General features: G+C 35.2%; 1 protein-coding gene across 3 annotated transcripts in view; it reads left to right on the top strand.

Annotated features, from left to right (window-relative positions):
* Positions 1-19,310, top strand: part of TTC27 (tetratricopeptide repeat domain 27) — a 112,392-nt gene that overhangs the window by 13,365 nt on the left and 79,717 nt on the right. For all 3 annotated transcript variants that reach the window (XM_085055264.1, XM_085055263.1, XM_085055265.1), the window contains 5 exons: positions 2,946-3,086; positions 5,782-5,884; positions 8,082-8,246; positions 12,339-12,475; positions 16,952-17,064. In XM_085055264.1, the coding sequence (XP_084911390.1) occupies positions 2,946-3,086; positions 5,782-5,884; positions 8,082-8,246; positions 12,339-12,475; positions 16,952-17,064 (659 nt within the window). The remainder of the gene's footprint in view (positions 1-2,945; positions 3,087-5,781; positions 5,885-8,081; positions 8,247-12,338; positions 12,476-16,951; positions 17,065-19,310) is intronic.

Raw genomic sequence — 19,310 nt, forward strand, 5'->3', positions numbered from 1 at the left:
AGCAGCTTCCTGATTCAATAATTTGTCTCCACCCCACCTTCACTTCCATTTAATCAATTCTTCCCGAGTCTTTAATCTGTCTTTATCTACTTCTTTATGCCTGCACTTACCTTTTCATATTTAGGATAAAGGATCCTGAAGACAGAAAGAGCTGATGAAGTGTTACAAAGGCCAGAATGGTTCTCAATACACAAAAGTAAAAGCATGCTGAATGCTCACTTTGCTTCTAGTCACTATCATTAGCAAGAAAATAACTAATTCCCTAAGCTAAAATTCTTAGACTGTATGTTTTTAGAGCTGTTGAATGTGAATGACAGAAGCTTTCTTCAGATAATAATCCATTACTCAGGTGGCACCAGTTGTGCTGGGAAATTCTTTTGAAAGTCTGTGAAAAAACAAATATCCAAGAGTACTGTCCAGCTTGCAGTTGATTTAGGGCTTTAGTAATAGTAACTTAAAAGTAACCATTAACTTACTGTTTGGAAGTTGAATACATAAACAGTTGTGCTTCAGAGATTAGAAAGATGTGTATCTAGGGTGAATTGACCTTCATTTGTGTGTATTCAGTCAACAGGTGGTTGAATAAAACTGCTTGCAGAAAGAGAAACGATGATGACTATCCCAGAGATTTCTCTGCATATGTTCATAAAGTAATTATCTAGTATATGTTTCTATGTGCTTTAAGAAAATTACTCCAGAATGAATAATTACACTTTTTGATGTCAAGTTTGCTCAAGAGTAGAAAGACTCAAAAATCTAACCCAGGTTTACTAGGACAGCAAGTCTTGGGTTGTGGCCATTCTGAAATATGTGAAATTTTTGAGCTATAAGATAGATTTAACATATTGTATATTTAGGTGTTTAAAAACAAGAACATGAGCTCAAAATTTCTTTTTGCTTTTAGCCAATGTTCTAGAGATTTTGGTGGACTTTGATTCTTAACTTTGCAGTCCTTGAAGCTGTAATATTTTACACATCCACCTCTGACTTGTAGCTGTTCTCTCATCCTAAAGACTACCTCAGGGCAGTGAATTCTGCATGGATAATGTGGTCTTAGAGCATAAGCTGGAAAAATGAATTTTGGTTTAGACTTTCTCATCTAAAGGTAAAGGGTGTCTGCTTTTCTGTATGGGATTTGTTTCATGAAAAAGGACATGGATTTGTTAAAGTAGAAGATAGTAGTTCTTTGGCACTGAGACTTACTGGCTTATTGTCAAGGCTGTAATATGTCATCAACTTTCGCTTCTTCCTCCCTCAGTCTTTGTTAATGTTACATTAGCAGGACTGGGTTTTGTAGTAAAAGGACTTGAAATGTGAATTTGACAATAATAACGTGCTTAAACAAGTATAGATAACTATAGCGATGCAAGGCTGCTTTTGAAAAAGGTTTTATAACAAATCATTGCTTTCCCACTGAGTATTTTAAGTGTGGTCTACTTTGATTATAGAAAGAATAAAAAATGTGTAGATGGGGAAAAAGTTTACTTTGAACTGAAAATTGTGTTTGGTGTCCTACTGTGTTGTGTGTATTTGAAAAAGTAATCTTTAGAAGTACTGATTGATGATGTTCCCCTCTCAAAATCACAGATGTTAAGGTTCTTCCTTTCTGATTGGCCAGAGGTGTGACAGGTCTCGTATATTTCCATTTGGCAGTTTCTTTCCTTTATTCTCAAGTGGTTTGTCAGACTGTTGTGATCATTGTCTTCCACAGTGGGATTGAAATGACTGCAGTGATATACAAGAATTCCCCTTTGTCCCAAATCATTGTCTACAAGACAGAAGTATTTTCAATGTTAATGGAAGCTAAAAACCCCCTTAGTAAATCAGAATAAACTCGAACATTACTCTGTTATCAAAAAATGAACTAGGGGATTCATGTAGCTTAACAATTTTTGTCTTCAATGTACACTGTTGATACAGGCATTGAAAGGAGTTTCAAATAACTCAGGAATTACATTATTTGTTTAGTTTAAAAAGCTGAAATATGATTCAATAACTTATATCTTGGTTGTGTAGACTGATTAAGAATCTTTCTCAGGCAAATGACTTCAATGCAAGCTGTCATTTAACCTTCTCTTCTGCTTTTTCCCTTCCATTCCCTTTTCCTTTCCCTTTTATACCAACTGAAAACTAAAACCCTGGTTTTTTGTCTGCTGAGGAAATCTGCCGTATGAGAACCAGGAACAGACTGATGAATGGACTTCTCCCTGAGCCTGAAGATAAACTGCTCAAATGCTTTCATAGCATTAAAAGGGAGGGAAGAATAGGTGACTGTCAGATGGCAGTCACCACTGAGTCCTTGGAGAGCTACCTCAAGGCCATTAAGTAAAAGAGTTCCTGTAGAGAACGTCATACAGGAAGGCATCCAAAGCAGGGAGAGGTTTATATTTACCGGACAAAGGGAATAATGGCTCTAATATTGCTGCTCTGATGCCACTCCAACAGGAAGCTCCCTATGGGGAAAGAAAATGATAACACATGCTGACATCACTGCAGGAATGTCTAGTGTATTTCAGTGCTGTAGGATTGATTTAATTATAAAATTGTTTTGTAATTATAATTGTTTTTCGGCATGGATATACCAGAACCTTTTCTCCTTAGATCACTGGAAGGATTATGTTACCAGAATGTGTTTGGGGATAGTTGACTGGATGACATAAGCATTTCAGGTGGGAGGAAGTCAGTGTCTTGCAGATCATGTTGATGTGGTGTATAAGGACAGCAAGAAACAATGCAGAATTTACCATGATTTGGTAAAAAGTTGAGACTCCAAGAGACTGAGGTTTTGATTTTGTTTTTTAGGGGTTTTTTAATGTTTTGAACAGTTTTTTTCCTTAAATGTGTTAATAACTATTTTTCCTAGTTCTATATAACATAGTTTTTTAATAAACTTGAGTTTATAAAAACCACTGTGACTGGTCTTTTTCCCCCACTTCTTATTTTAGACAAAAATGCTGCATGCAGCTATTCTGAAGATGCTGGTTCTAGATGGTGAATCAGTCTATACCTTGACTTCTCATCCTATTTTGCTGCTTATAGCCAGGATAATCCTTGTGAATTCAAGACACAAGCTCGCATCTCTCCAGGTAAGAAATACGTGACTAATGACTATGACTACCAGCTACTCCTTAATTGGTTCTCTCATTCTTTTCTTCATACTTCATTGAATCATTCTATTTCTTTTCCTGTAGCTCTGAGGTTCTTCCTTCTAAGAAACAGTTGGGACAAAGTGATTGGAATTAATCACAAGGATCTTTTTCCTGAAGATTAGCTATTTACTGTCTTCCCCAAAACAGGGGAAAGGTGTCTCTATTAGCTGGAAAAATAGAAAATTAAATACCAAGCAACTTTTTAAAGACACATACTTTGTGATATTATTTGTCAAGGGGTAGCTGGGAATGCCCTGTAATGCAGCCTACATATCCTGTGTCCTTTTTAAGAAACTTTGGATACTATTAACCATTACTGTGTGAATTTTAAGTCTAAATCTTTGTTGTGTATGTGTGTTAAAAACGAAGACTTGATGAAGCACCTCTTAGAAGGTCTTTACCTCCCTTGTAGTTCAGCAGCAGCCTGGTTGGTAGCAGGGCTCTCTGGAAGTGGGGGACTTTTAATAGCAGCAACTTCTCTTTTTTGAATTCCAGTTGAACAGAAATTGGCTAGAGATCAAAATGCCACATGGCCTCTCTTTATGCTTGGCTGACAACATCCATTCCCAGCTGGGTCTTTGTATGAGTGATGAATTAAACTGTGTGGGAGATGTTGGCTGTACTGCATTTCTGGAAGCCAATTTCTTCCATCGTTTTCCCTGTTATTCACAGATGAGTGCTGTTGAATTTCAGCAACTGGGTCAGTCAGGGAAACAGAAAATGTACCTGGTATAGAGAATTCCCCTGCTGCCTCCCCTGAGAATGACATAATGGGGGGCTTTATTCGACACAGTTGAGATTCAATTATTTGTGGCTACATCATGTTTGAATAGTAGTTCAAAGGCAACAACTGATAGGAACTGCTTTCATCAACAGGTTGGTGTAGCAATTCAAGCTTGCCATTCCTTTTCCTTTCAGCTTGATTCAAAGGTACCCTCTTAATACTTTTGCTGCTTTAACAGCAGTGCACATAAATTTAAACAAGGTAAAATACTTCAAAATATATTATTTAAACCATTAATAAAGCCCTGTATGTTATTTTACATGGAAGAGTAAATGCTTAAAAATCATCCACAAGTTTTCAACTTGGCTCCCAAGAAACATTGCTGATAGAATACTGTACACAGCTCAACTGGTTTATCTGAAAGTTGAAAAATATATTCTCACTGATTCTAGCATTTCTGAGTGGTAAGTGTAAGGCTTCAGGAAGTTGTATCATTAAACTGGATACTCAATTGCATGTGAAAATTGCACGTGAAAATCGATACTTCATTGTATAAACTCAAGATATTTGGGACTTCTTACTTAAACTGCCTTTAGGTTTCTAAATAAATGATGAAATGTTGGGATCTGACCTCTTTCACAAAGCCTGTTTGTGTGTCTTGCTCTGTCCAACTTGATAACAAGAGTCATCTTTCATTGCTCTTGGAAATAGATGCTATTATTCTTTTTGATGGTTTCTTTCTAGAGATGTTAGAGTCAGCTATGTGTAATTGGTTTAGATGTTTGTGCTTGAATGCTGCACAGCCCTTAGGTCGCTCCTGTGGAAACATGCCTGCATAAAAAGCTCTGAAGATCTTTAGGTGCCTCTAAAGCAATCAAATATCTTTCATAGAAAATGATTGGTGTGCTAGCAATACCAGAATAAATAGCATTCATTAGAGCCTCTGTAGAGGTGTGCTCTACATTCACAGATTATCATCTTAAATATAATTTTTAGACTAGAGTATTGAAATTAACTTTTCCACACATTTTCGCCTGTTACAACTAGATAAGAGGTTAAGAGATTCAGGGAACTTATGCTTTGTGTGCACAGTTTTCCAAAATCAGGTATTTCCTGGGCTGTGGTTAAGCTCTGCCTGCTGTAGAGTGATTGATTAGTTCAGTAACATCTTTGCCTGCTGAAGTTCAACATTCAGGCATTAGGACTTTCAGTTGTGATTGTAATGTGTTCTCAGTAGCAATTCTGCTCCTATTCTGCCTCGCTCAGGCTCCTTTATGCTGCCACCTGAAGAAATAAATAAGGTCAAACAGAACAGGAAAAAATGCATAGGAGGGCAACTCTGGATGATCAGAAATACTGAATGGCTTCCATACAAACAATAACTAAATAGTTTAGGACTCTTCAGTCTGGAAAGATTGCTGAAGAATGAGATCATGGCTTTCTATTAATCTCAATGACACAAAAGAAGATAAGTAGGAAACAGCTGGATTTTGGTTTTATTTTGTTCTTTTTCTGTTACAAGAGTTAGGAGCTATGACATCAAAGTAGCAAGTGGCTGCTCCAAAGTAAGTGCATGCAAGTATTTATTTTTTCTGCAGTTCACAGTGTTTTTTACCAGATGGTGGTACTAAAGATTTGCAGGGTTCAAAGAGCAGTTAGAGAATTTAGCAGAGGGGAAATCAATCAGACTCTTAGAACATTGTAGAGTTGCCTGGATATGTTCGTCTACATGCTAGGTTATGGTTGTTTTTTTAAAATAAAACAGCTATTTTGGACAGGTTTATATTTTTTAGAAACTAGAATTGAATAGACTACAAAATCTGTATTTTAAAGCCACTTGCCTTTTTTTTTCTTATCTTTATTCTTAATGCCCTATACTTGTTATGAAGTATCCATATTTTCTTTCAGACATTACCTTGGTGGACTCTAAGATGTGTAAATATTCACCAGCAGTTGTTAGAGGAGAGATCGCCTGAGCTGTTTACTCTTGCCCAGACCTGTATAAAACAAGGTATAGTTCTACTTACTTGTTTTATTGGCTTGCAGCATCACTTTTCAGATAGCACAAGAGAAGGGAATTTGTAGTCATAACTGTTATAATGCTTATCAGACACTTACATAACTGCAATGAGTAGAGAGGGAACAGAATTTTGCCTAAGTAGGCAGGGACTTGTAGGGCACATGCTATTTTTCAGCTTCTAAGATGAAAATGTGGTCTTAGACAAAGGTTTTTTTGATAGCAGCTTGTTTTGAGACTCTTGGATGTGCTTCTCAGGGATAGATGATGTCAAGTACACCTAAACCTGTAGTTAGTTTCTTTCCGGCAGTTTTTGCTGCCTGGTGCCTCTTAACAGTTTGTTTGTTTTCTCATTGAAGCCATCTGGTATTTCAAACAAGTACCTTCATATTCCATAAAATAAATACTTTTAAATCTTTTAAATGGTCTTTGAGTAGGGCTTGAGTAACCCACTTACATACCTGTATCAAGTTCTCAAGAAAACTTTGTGTTAGTTACTTGAGAAAAAGAACTTCAAATTTATGAGAAATTGCCTTTTCTATTTAAAATACATTTTTCTCAAATGTTAGGTCAATATCATCACCTGAATAGAAGACAGCTGCAATGATTCCCTGCTGTTGTGAAGCAGCTGTTACACAAAACCAATGGGACTAGTCCCATTTATTTGGCCACGTGCCAAACATCGTATGGGGTGCCAGAAGGATGTTGTAAGTTTGGAACATCAGTGCTTCTGGGCTGCTACATCAGTACCAGTAATGATGTGAAGCTTTCCCCAAAGGTCCTTGAAGTCTAAACTTACCAAGCACTGTTGGTAAATGATATTTAGATAGGTAGCGGTAAGACTGCTTCTCAGTGTGTCACTTGAGTTCATTGTATGGTTTTAGCACAAGTAATCTTGTATTCAGCTCATTGAAACTTGTTAGCTATGGAAAATCAAGTTGTAATGCATGAGGAAAGGCTATAACCTGTTTTTTTTTCCTCCTTGAAATTGTAGTAGTGCCACCCAGTTCAAAAGTTGTGGTTTTGTGTGGTTTCCAACATGTACCTGCATGTCCAGGATTTTGTAGGCTTGGACTAATTATTTTAAGGCAGGATTTATCTGCAGGTTTTGATTTAGTGAATTAAAAAAAGCTGTGTAAAAACTATATTTAGACTTAGCAGCTTTCTATATTAAGTGACAGGTTTTGAGGACTAAAAGCGCTAACAAAAAAAAAAGCCTAGGGGGTTTAAACCGTAAAATCTGTTTTTTAAACTGTTTGTGCTACAGTTGATTGCAATATCTAAATTCAAAAGTCAGAGGAAATGTTTAAAAAAATCATTGGTAATACTATTTTTTTCATATAGTAAGACTTTTCAACACTATTAATAAAGCTTGTTTGAAAACGTAAGCAACACAGCCTCAGTGCTATAAATGGGTAACCAGTCTTTTTTAAGTACTGTGATGCTGTGAGCTTTTTTAGAATTCTTATTATCTAAATATTTTTGCAAAATGCAGAAATAAAGCATGAAGCAAAAAAACACTTCAGTTTAAGAATAATTGGCATGAATAATTTTCAACTTAATGGTCTATATTTGCAGGAATATTCTCTTGTAACTTACTGTACTTTGGTAGAACTTATACTGGATGAGAAAATGTCTTCTTTCCTAAAGACTTCAGTTCTTTTCACAGAGGTATTTTCTTCCATCCAGGTGGAGGACACGGTCTTTATCATTCAGAAAATCAGTAATTATTTAAAAAACAAACAAAGACTCAACACACAAAAAACAACCAAACAGAAATGTATTAAGAATGCTAAACCTCCATTCAATGCTTGATCGGCTGTTGAAACTTTCATTTGAAGCTTACTGGTTAAGGGGTTGGGTATTAGTTCAATATTTTGTTCTTATGTTCTTTAGAATGTCCAATACTACCATAGTTAATTATTTTCTGCAGAAGTGATATTTCCCAGTTCAGCTTTGCTGTTAAATATAAGCAAAGATTGAACTTTCCTTCATTCTAGTAGTGATCCTTAGATATAAAACTTGAAAAATGCTTTAAATCACATAAATCTTTTACACGCTGTCAGTGAATTTTTAAATGTGTGAAGGTGTAAAGAACAACAGACTTTCTCTCATGATATTTTAAATGTATTTTTAAAATATCATTCTCTTGGACTACATTATCATCTCTTTTCTTTTTCTTAATTTGCAGTGACAGAAGCAGAAGCTTTGTTCACAGGTGGTGAAAGCTGGCATTTAGCAGTTCAGTTCCATCTTGAGTCTGCCTATACATTTTTGTTTTACTATGAGTATAAAAAAGCTAAACACTGTTTCAATATGGCTAAAGACATAACAAAACTGCAGATTAACCTTACAGGTAAGTTTTGCTTGTAAAGTCTATGAGGGTGATCGGTTGGACCAAACTAACCTATGGCTTGTTGGGATTTTTTTTACATATCCAAGTAATGAAGAACTGTACTTTGAAAAAGCTTGATGTTTATCAGGTAGGTCTTACTTGTCTTCCAAGAATTAGTATTGCTTGGAAGAGATATGAGACATCTAGTTAAAAAACATCCCAAAATGGGTATCTGAGAAGTTATGGTATTACAAGCCTTCTTCCTAGTGTTCCATGTCAAATTCTAGCTCTAGTTGCATCTGCTGGTGTCATGATGAATACTTTTTGTTTTGTTTTGTTTTTTTTGTTTTGTTTTTTTGGAGACACTTATAAAGGAGTCTACATGATGATCTGATGCAGTCAAAAAAAGACCTTTTGTGACACTAGCCTAGATCTACTCAGTATAAATAGCTTTTAGATGTCACTCCCAGAACTGGTCTTATCACAGGAAATAAGTAGGGAAGTTAAATTTGTGATGAACAGAAATCACAAGGATTCAATAAATATGTAGACTTTATAATTGTCCTCTCAGAACCTATTCTTTGGAGTCAGGAAGATCAGATTGCTGCAGCTGTAACTTCACATGTGGATATGGATCTGTGGTCTAGCTGGTCCTGCTAGGCCATCAAAATGACATAAAATCACACACTTTCTGTGTGAGAACTTATGATTGTACCTGAGTAGAGATGCAAACAATCTTTATCTGTTTTTTTTCTGTAGACCTATTAGTGGAAAGCAGTAAGGACTGAAACTTGCAGCTTCCTTAATTACTACATCACCTCTATTTTACAAGGCTTATTTTCCTTCTTATCTAGGTTGGAGCTACAGCTAATCCTGTTTATACCATGAATCAGTTTAACAATTTAATTTAAAAAACCCAGGCCATCAGCAGCAAAAAACCCCCAAACCCTAAAACACGCAAAAATCCAAACAAAACCCCAAAGAAACACAAACTAACAAATTAGGTAGAACTCCGTGCTCATTTATTCAAAGGTTTTAAAAGCTTACTTTGAAAGATCTGTGATGGAAATCTTGTGGCATAGTGCCTTTAACTATGAATTGATTATATTCAATGGCATCTACTTAAAACATAGTAGTTTACATATATCTGAAGGAAATCTATACGTTTCAATGGATCCTACCCTTTCTTTCCTGTATGCAACACAATCTGTGCATGTGGTATGTTCCAAGCGTGGCATTTTCTGCCAACTTGGTATTATAAAGTACTTTTCTTTAAAATTAGAATTTTTCTTGGTTTTTATTGAAAACATCAGTACCTATGATGGTATGCTAGCTATAAAAATGCAGTTTTTATGCTGAGAAGAACTGAGAAGAAGTTAAATCAAAGAGACAGGTGGTGATTCACTGATAGTCTTCATGTTGGAATTTTTTTTCCTTTAAAGGAGATTTTCATATTTTGGATTAATAATTTCCTTAAATCAAACTTAGAAAAAAACTTCTTATTTGGAGGAGAAAAAAAATAGATTGGATGCAGTGGAATTATTTATATTTTTTATTACTTTACCAAGAGGTTATGCTAGTCCCAGAGAAAGATTGTGGTGATATAGTGTCTTAGAAAAATGTTGTGAAACTGCTATATGTTCTGTGGTTTATCTCCATAAATCTATTAGAATAGTTATGTCTAACCTGAAGGCAAATGAACGGAACTGAACATGTGGGAATTCTTGGCATTCTAGACAAATTCATTTGACATGCATCTTTGGGCTGAATGGGAGGAATGTTACATCATCAAAGAAGACTTTGGTTTAATGTAAAAATTCAATCTCTAGCAAAGACATTTTTAAGGCTTCTGGGAGGAATTTCCTTTTTAGGAAAGGATTTTGAGAGGTTTGTATACATTAATGGGTGTAATCCTTGCTAGCTGAGTATTGTATTACAGCATGGAAATATACATTGTTCTTAAAACAGAGATTTTAGGACCAATATTTTCCAAAGTTATTTCAGTAATGTGTGAATCAATCATGCTTGGTTTGTGTACTTTTTTTAAGTCACATTAATCTAAATATGTACCATATTAATCTTTTATTGAAAAGCGTCATGATGTCCTTCACAATGAGTCATAACCATCAATAACTCTACAAAACAAGTTCCAGTGAAAGAGAACACCATGATCTTCCTTGCATATAAATTTATTGAAATGAGGGGTAGTAATCCAAAATAAATTTAAGATCAGCAGATCTAGAGGATTAATAATGCTGAACTCTGAGATCTGTTTATTGTTTTCATGCCCAGTAACACATCTCTCGGAACTTTTAATGTGAAACAGAAAGTAAAGTTTTTGTGTAGATTCCTTTTACTTTGTGAGTATATATAGGTATATCATAGAACCATAGAATGTTAAGGGTTGAAAGGGACCTTAAAGGTCAAGGACAAGTACCCTTTCCTAGTAGACCAGGTTTCTCAAAGCCTAATCCAGCCTGGCCTTGAACACTGCCATACATGGTGGTATAAACCAAGCAAATTTTTTCCTCAACTTAAACACATGTGTTATATATTTTTCAAGTCAAAAATAGTATTTTGTCCCTGTAATAGCAAGAAATTCTTCAGTTTAAAAAATGGGATGGGAGGTGTGTGCATAAACAAATCACAGTTTCTGAATGGTAGTAAGCAATTTTATTGGTATCCAGAATAAATGTCCAAGTGTTTCCTTCAGCTGTTTAGGCAGTAAGACATAACAGGAAGTGAATTACAGCATAGTGATTTTCAAGCAATATTAAAATTGAGAATTGAATGCTACTGTGTAAAATTAGTATGAGTCATTAGCCAGTATTTCTCTCTGTGTGTCTTTTCTGCAGTGTGCTGTGTGATTTTTAAAGTGATATTTTTTCTTCAAAAGTTCTTCATACAGGGCTTTTCCACTAAAAGGGGTAATTGGCAGAAAAGGAGAAATCAGTTTAATTTCTGGTTTCCCTACTCGTCTCTTTCCACTTTCAGGAAGAAAAGTGGGTGACTGCTATTTTAGTACCTCTGCTGCATGATCCTTATGGACAATGGCCTCATCTGCAGGCCTTTGTCAAATGAGCTGTCAATCATCTTTACGTCAAAGATTTTATATACTGAAAGTTCTTCAAAATTATCATGAAAATAAGAACTTTATTCGATCTTAATTGCTCCTGCAAAAGCATCAGTGGACTAGCTCTCATTCCTCCATTTTACACTGTCTGAGCATTGTATCACAGTAAAAATGAGCAAACAAACCTCCAAATTTTATAGAGTAATTTTCAGCTCCATTTTGGCTCTGATTAGGATTCTGTTATTTTAAGTTACTGTCCTGAAATTATTTTTTGATTTTTCTGATTGCATTTTATGAACAAGTTGCTTAGTGAGGAAGAACAGACGTGTTTTTCTTTACAATTTGGTATAAATGCCAATTACCCTTGTAAAAACTAATAAAAATTGTCACTAGGTCCAATAAAGAGCTAAAGAAACACTGAGAGGAATTTCACATTGTGCGTTCTGAATATTGGTTAATTTATTATACAGCCTTCATTGGTTTGCTGTTTCGCTCAGTCCCAATATTGCTTTTACAGTATCTTTTATGCCATATTATGGTAATGTCATGTCTGTGATCCTTCTTCAAAGACATAACTCTTTAGATGAAGATTTCAAATATTTAAAATGGTGGCCTGTAAGATATTATGGGATTTTCATTTGCCTAAATGTCTCCATGTAGTCACTAGCTTCTAGCAGGGAAATTGAACAATTGTTTCTGGTTTATTGCTTGGGAATAAGGAGGGAACTGATGAGACTTGATGAGTGTGAATTTTTGATATGCTGGGTTATGGAGAATTTAACTAAAAGCAGCTTTGCAAGACCTTTATAGCAGTGGTTTTGTGTTGGTAACATGTATTACTTTCTATGTCTCAGCTGGCAGTGAGGACATATGTAGTTCACTGCAAAGAGATCAAGCAGAATTAAACAACTGCTAAATTTCATAGGTTGATTCTCAATGCATTTCTCTGTTTTGTCTGGCTTTTTTTTTGTTGCAACTCTCTAGTATATGATTGGGTTACTGGTTTTCGATGTTCTTTAATATAAGTGTATTTTCTGTAGGTGCTTTGGGGAAGAGAACACGATACCAGGAAAAATATGTTGCACAGCTTATTTTGGATGTCCAAAGAACAGACGGATTCCTCCTTCCTCACAGTGAGCTAAGTCCAGCTCCAACTCCTCCAGAAAGCTTAACAATAGTATGTATCTGAGAAGAATTGCTTTGATTTCTTTAAATGAAAATGTTCTGAAGCTTTTGTTGGGTGTCTGCTAGGGGAAAGTGTGTTGTGCCTAGAGAAACTTAGTTGGGGTTTTTGGAAATTTGTGGAAGAGCTGTGGGGCATAATTTACCTAATATTAAAGGACGTGGGGTAAAACAACCTATGAATGTCTGCAAGACAGATGTGGCTACTCAACTAAGAGCATATTTGCAAATATGATCTTCCACAGTTCATGCATTAATTTTTATTGACTAAGAATGATGGAGCTAGGAAAACAGGTGAGAGGCAGATTTTCAAAATAGCCTGCAAGGCATCACAGGAATGCACAGATTCCTACAGACTGACAGACGTATTTAGTTACAGTGCAAAGATAGGAAATTGCTCTACTTATTCCTATGGCATGAATTATGTGAGTTGGTCCTACTGATCTTAAGTGTGTGCATGATGACTTCAATTATAAATTGCTTGAGAACCACTGAATTGATTTAGGATGGCATTTTTCATTCATAAAGAGATTTAAAGTTATTTGAACTTGCTAAAGAAGCCAGAGATAAATTGAGGCATTATGGTCCAAAGTTTATACTTCAAGTAGGAAAGCCTTTTTTAAAAAATATTGTGCCTTGATAGACTTCCAGGTCAAGCAGGGATCTTCAACAAAAAAATTGTCAATATTTTCTGTTTCTAGATTGAATGCATAAACGTCTTAGGAGACTATCCTAGATTTTTTTTGCTTGCCCATTAGTATGTCCTCAATGTTGTATTTGATTTGATGAAATGAGATTGACTACGTATGTCACAATTTAGGCTTATGATAGAACTACATATGGCAACCCCTTATAGGATAGTGAGAGCTCAGGGGAGGCTGCTTGGTGAATGACACAGTTATAGACTTCAGTTACAACTTGCCTAGAACTAAATGATAGGATGCATTGTTCTCAGAGTTCCTAACTAGGATATTATGGAAGTGGTTTTTTTCCAGTTATTCACAACTTTTTGTAGTGTTTGTCTTTGTAGTCTATTCCTGATAACCACTTTAGTTTGGAATAAAATTATTTCATCATTTCAATGAAAATGGCTACACTGGTTTAGGCTGTAGGTATAACTCATAATTAAATCTTTTATCCTTGTTAATTAAATACTGTACTCAAATGTCCTTTTAGTGAATGGACACAGAACTTCTGAAGTAAGTTTAGGAGAGAATTTGAGAAAGAAAATGAGGGTAATTGGAACCTTTAAAAATCAGGCAGTCATGCTGATGTTATCCATACTTTCCTATTAAATTTTACAGAGTGTAGCTTGAAAATAATGCTAGAGAAAGTAAATATATCTATGCTTTTGGAAAAGTAGAAATGTGAAAATGTGATGCTAGAAACGAGGGATTTTGGCTGCAGAGAGGGAGTAGAATTTTGTGCAGGTCTGATTGACTATGTCATATAATTCTGTCATAACTTACTCAGGCTCCTCATTAAAGAAGGTGAGGCTTTCTGTTCCCCACAGTCTACTTCTAAAAAAACCCAAAAAATTATACTTGCATCTTGCATGTGTCAAATTGTAGAAAATCTTGTCATAGAACCATGTGCTGCTTTGAGGAAAACCTGAGGTATTTCAAGTTCAGACATTTTTTTTAAGTTGTGTGAGTGGTCTGTGGCTAGCACAGGTTTTTCCCATGAGAAGTTTTCTTGTGTTTTGTAAATAAAGATAAAGTTTGGATGTTGTTGGAACAGTGTCCCAGAACTTGGACAGTGCAGGTGGTGGTGGGGGGGTTTGTGTTGGGTGTTTTGGTTTTTGTGTGTTGGTTTTTTTGACTGAGAACTGATGCATTCATTACTCTGCTAGCTGCTCAACAGCGACAGTGGTCTGCCACAGGTATTAAGACCAGGTTTATAAGTAGATTCTTCAATTTGTGTGTGCATTGAATTACCAATTAAAGGGTTTCGCGGTTTTTTTCCCCTTTTTCAAATATGTTTTTATTGACAATGTAGTATCAACGTACAGTTTATTAATGTAGTTTGTCAGTGCAATGTAATTAACTTTAGCAGCAAGTGCTCCTTTTGCCAGGTTTAATTTCAAATTTGTTAGCCTTGAGTGTTTCTTGAAGTTATTTTAGCTAAAATTGGAGTTAATGGTATTTTCATTCTACCAAAAACTACCATCATTGCATCCCTGTCTAAGTTTAGGGAGGATACTTCTATCTTGTATACTCTTAAAAGGCTATTCATGGAAAATACATAGAAGTTAAGTCTTGACAGGAGAATCTCCACAGAATTAACATATGCATATGGAAAACTAAATTATAATAATAAAACTAAATTATAATAGGGAAATTTTCTTCCAGTTCTCTCCACAGTACTTATTTTACATCTGTCATTTGCAGATAAAGGAAAATGCTCTATTTGTCTGAAGATAGGATTTGTCCTGGACGAGTAGAAAATTTCTTAAGAGAATTACAAATTCTGACAGTTTGGACAAAGGCCAAGTTGAGACTGGTCACACCTAATTTTCATCTCCTGTTTTGGAGTGCTTACTTCTATTGTCCTAAAGTTCTCCCCTTAGTCTTATTTAGTAGGAAGACTGAACAAGTTATTTTTCACTTAAGCAGTGAGTAATTAATTTCCATTAAAATACAATCAAAATATTAATGTGTCCAATGGTTGGATTGGTAGCTGTGCTGATTTCTGGTCAAGGGCTTCATCTTTCCCTCTGGTGCTTAGCAATTATGTTATCTCAGGTGGTGCTAGAAGCAAAACTATTTGCATTTCAAAATAAGTATTTAAGATTGTAAATTCAAAACTTTGCTCCCAGGTCAGTTTCTGTCAAAGTCTCAGGCTTGAGGTGATGCATAAGGACTCTTCATATGAAGTGATATGTTAAAACAGTTTGATTAGTTTTAAAAAAATTCAGAGCTGTTCTTATGTTTTGGGGGAATGAGGAAATTCTTTTTATATGTAAGAATGGAAATAATGGTTTAAAGCTCTGGCATACAATAGAGTTCAGTTGATCAATATTCATAGTGAAGCTAAAGTAATTAGTATTATTTATACAAGTTAGATTTTAAAAATTATGTAGACCTAATTGCCATGTAAATTAAATTGTACTTTATGTTACACCTAATGAAGTGATATCATTATACTAGTTCTAAAATAATTTTCCACTGAATGTAGTAGATAATCCTTATATAGTCTAATGTAGTAAGAGAAGAAAATGATAGTATTAAGTTTGACTTTAAAACTATGAATATCTTCTTTATCCACTTAAAATAAAACAAAGCATATTTTCTTCACATCCCCTGTCAAATCACAGTTTCCTTTCATTTATATAGTGATAAAATACTGGTGATGAATGCAGATAACCCATTTCAAAGCATTCCTATTTGCTCTTTGTTCTTCTGTGGACTTTCATTTTGACCTTGCCAGCGGAAGATATGAATGAGAAACAGCTACCACTGGGACACTGAGGGGAAATTAATAGGAAATTTGAAAAACTGTTAATAGAAATCCATTATCCTTTTTTACTAGATTGTAAAAACTACTACTGGTAACTAAAAACAAGTAGTATGATAATGGGGTTCAGGACCAATTGTTTTGGTTTGGGTTTGTTTTTCAAAGGGAGAAGTAGTAATACGTCTGCTGCCTCTTTGCTTGCAGACAAGGAAATCTTCTGTTGTTTTCAAACAAACAGTAATTCTATGAACATAGTAATTTACACTATTCAGCCATAGATTATATTATTTTCTTCTTCAAGTTAAATGATGGAGAGTGAGCTACAGGTAACATGCTTTTTGTAAAACTTAAACTAAAGAGTCTTTAATTAAAAAGTGTGTTCCAGAGGAAATTTTATGGAAGATCACAAGTAGTTGTCCAGCAGCAAGCATTTTCAGAATGTGCTGGCTCAGTGAGGTCTTTTCAGTTTGTGCTTTTTTTTTAATGTACAGAACTCCTTAAAAAAATAATCTGTGTAAAGAATATACCTTTACTGCCAGAAGTCATGCTCTACATAGTTGGGCTTTGCTGATACTTAAAACAAAGGACCAACAAAGGTCTGAGGCGGCTAGCCTAAAAACCTGCATTAATGACCGTAGCATTAATCTGTTTCAGTTGTCCATATGTACATAACAAAGGATGAAATTGCTGATAGTTCTATGAGCAACAATTTGAAAAGGGAAGCTGCCCTCCAGCCCTTATTTAAATAGAATATTGATATTAGGTAGCCTTAGAGTTGCTCGGAATGCTGTTCCTCATGCATAAGGAACAGTGTATTTGTAACAGAAGTGTTTTGGATGATAATTCTTTGTACTGGCTTCATTAGTTCATTAGTTATTCTGTCATAATGGTAAATTACTTTCCATTGTGTCTTTCTTAAATGGTAAGATAATCCTTTTTCAAACAAGTCTATATTTTTTGATATTTTGAAGGCATAATTCTATCTATTTTAAAATACTCTTTTTCTCTTCCACAGAATTATGATTTAAATGATGACACAGTGCTTAATGAGATAAAATTAGCAGATGCTGATCAGTACCAGGTACCTGATTTATGTGCAGAAGAGCTTGCTGTAATCCTTGGAATATGGTAAGTTAGTTTAAGGTTACTTAAAAAAAAAAAAAAAACGAACCAAACAGCTGCATGAATCATTGTGACAATAAAATAATGAAATTGTGAGTTGATGGGACTTTTTAACAAGATTTGCATTTTACATGGATAGCATTTTTAATTATCTCAGAGTGAACATTAGTGTCCAGTTCAGAATTTCAGCAGTATTTCATTAATAGCTACATTGTTGCTTTATCCTTAAAAAGCTTTATATTCTTTGTGCTTCAGGTTAATTACATTTCAAATGTCAGCTGTCATTTGCTACCATAGAGTGTTAGCATTTTCATAAATTTTGCAGCCATATTTCAGATTCTGCAATTGCCAGCTCCCTGTGAGGGTCAACCATCAAGGAATACATTGTTCTGCTATTCAGTGAAATGGGAATACTTGTGTAAGTTCACTGTCCATTGCTAGTTAAAAGCTGTAGTATAAAGTTCTTGCGATATTGCACCTGATTTTTTTCCCCCAGCTTTTAGAAACTATATGCTACATGGGTTTTGGAAATAGCATAGAAGAAGAAAACGCAGCTTGAAATCTAAGGATCAGAAGTTATGGCATGTAGAAGTAGAGTATAGTCAATCAGTGAATTTGACGCAGTGTTCACCATCACTGACTCTCAAAGTACTTTTCTGATCTATGAGTTGCAAAGTGATGCAATCTATTTGATCCAGTTTGAGGACCAAGTAGCGGAATGAGCAGTGGGTTGACACTTTTAATCTTCCACGCTGACTCAAGTCAAGGCCAAGCATTTCCATTCTTGAGGACCATTTTCATGAGGACTTCATTTTTTAAAACACTATTATCCTATGTTCAGTCTATATAATCCTTCCTTTTCCCTGTCTTCTGAAGGAAATTTTAATTTGCCTCTTCCCCTTCCCCTCTCCTCATTTTACTTTGTCTGGCTGCACAGTAGGTTTCTTGATCATAGTATTTCACTTGGAAGCCACCACTGTCATGTTCTGAACAGTGGCTAGGAGCCAGATTGATTGCCAGTTGTGTGTGTATGTGAGTTTGGCAGGATTCAAGGCAAGAAGAAGTTAAAGTCAACCAACCAAACAAAATTCAGTGTTGCTTCCCTATAGGAGTGATAAATGCCATTCAGTGGGTGGGACAGTGTTAAGCAACTGAAAGTGTCTCAGACATGGAGACAAGATTTGATAGCCAGCCATGTTGCAGAAAGGATGTTGTAGTAGGATGCCAGCTTTGAGAATTAGTCTTCTTGCAACGGAGTAGAGTTTAGGCTTGGATTGCTGGCTGTACCCTTGGTGTCCATACCTGCTATTGGTGTGTCAGTTTGAGAGGAACCATGGACATGTTAAAGCCTTTAGCACTGGCTTTTAAGCAGAATATTCTGCTCAAGCCTTAGCAGATTCTGTGCTTTTCTTTCATGCGTGAGGACTGCAGTTCTGGAGAGTAAGTGCTTCATTTTATAATTAATAAGTTGGCTTTAGAATTCCTCTAAGCTGTTTTATTTTTATTAGCTTTAGCAATGCTCTTTAAGATTTTTCAACTTTCAAAATCAGTACTTGAAAGAGAAATACACAGTCATAATCTGAAAAGCGATACTTTGATTCCCATTAATTCCACTGTTTCAAGTATAGCTCATTAAGTCCCTAAGTATAGAATTTGTTAGCTAAGCTGAGTACTTTATCCATTAGGCTGTCAAGGTAGACCTTATTAATCAGATGTAAGAATTGGTTGTAAGCTATTGACAATTAGCTTTTGCTGATTTACTAGAAAATGCTTTTTTCTGCTGCACAGTACATCTTACTCCAAGGCTCTGTTTTATCTGTCTAAATAATGTCTGTTTCTCGTTGTTTTCTTTCCTTCTTTTATTTCAATAAACTCCTTAAGACAGGATTCAAGAGTGGACAGAAAATACCTTACAAAACTAAATGTTGTGATAATTAGTGACTTTTCATATTGTTATGAAAAGATCCCTCATCATAGATCTTACAGCAGTAGGTCCTCAATTCCAGTCAGATATTAACTCTTGAAATTCTCTGGGGTGAACTGCTTAATCTATCTGTCCTTGAAACCAGAACAAACACAGGTCATATAAATGAAATTTCCATAAAGTAGTCTCACAAGAACTAACACAGTCATTAGAAATGCTTAAAACCAAGGTACAATTCTACTCTAGAATCAGATTCAAATTATAGCTTTAAATTTTATTTGATTCAGTATGGAAAACCATTAAAACAATTCAGTTATTCTCTTATCTT

Source organism: Lichenostomus cassidix, chromosome 3, assembly GCF_008360975.1.
Source record: "Lichenostomus cassidix isolate B80296 chromosome 3, HeHo_3.0, whole genome shotgun sequence".
NCBI lineage: Eukaryota > Metazoa > Chordata > Aves > Passeriformes > Meliphagidae > Lichenostomus > Lichenostomus cassidix.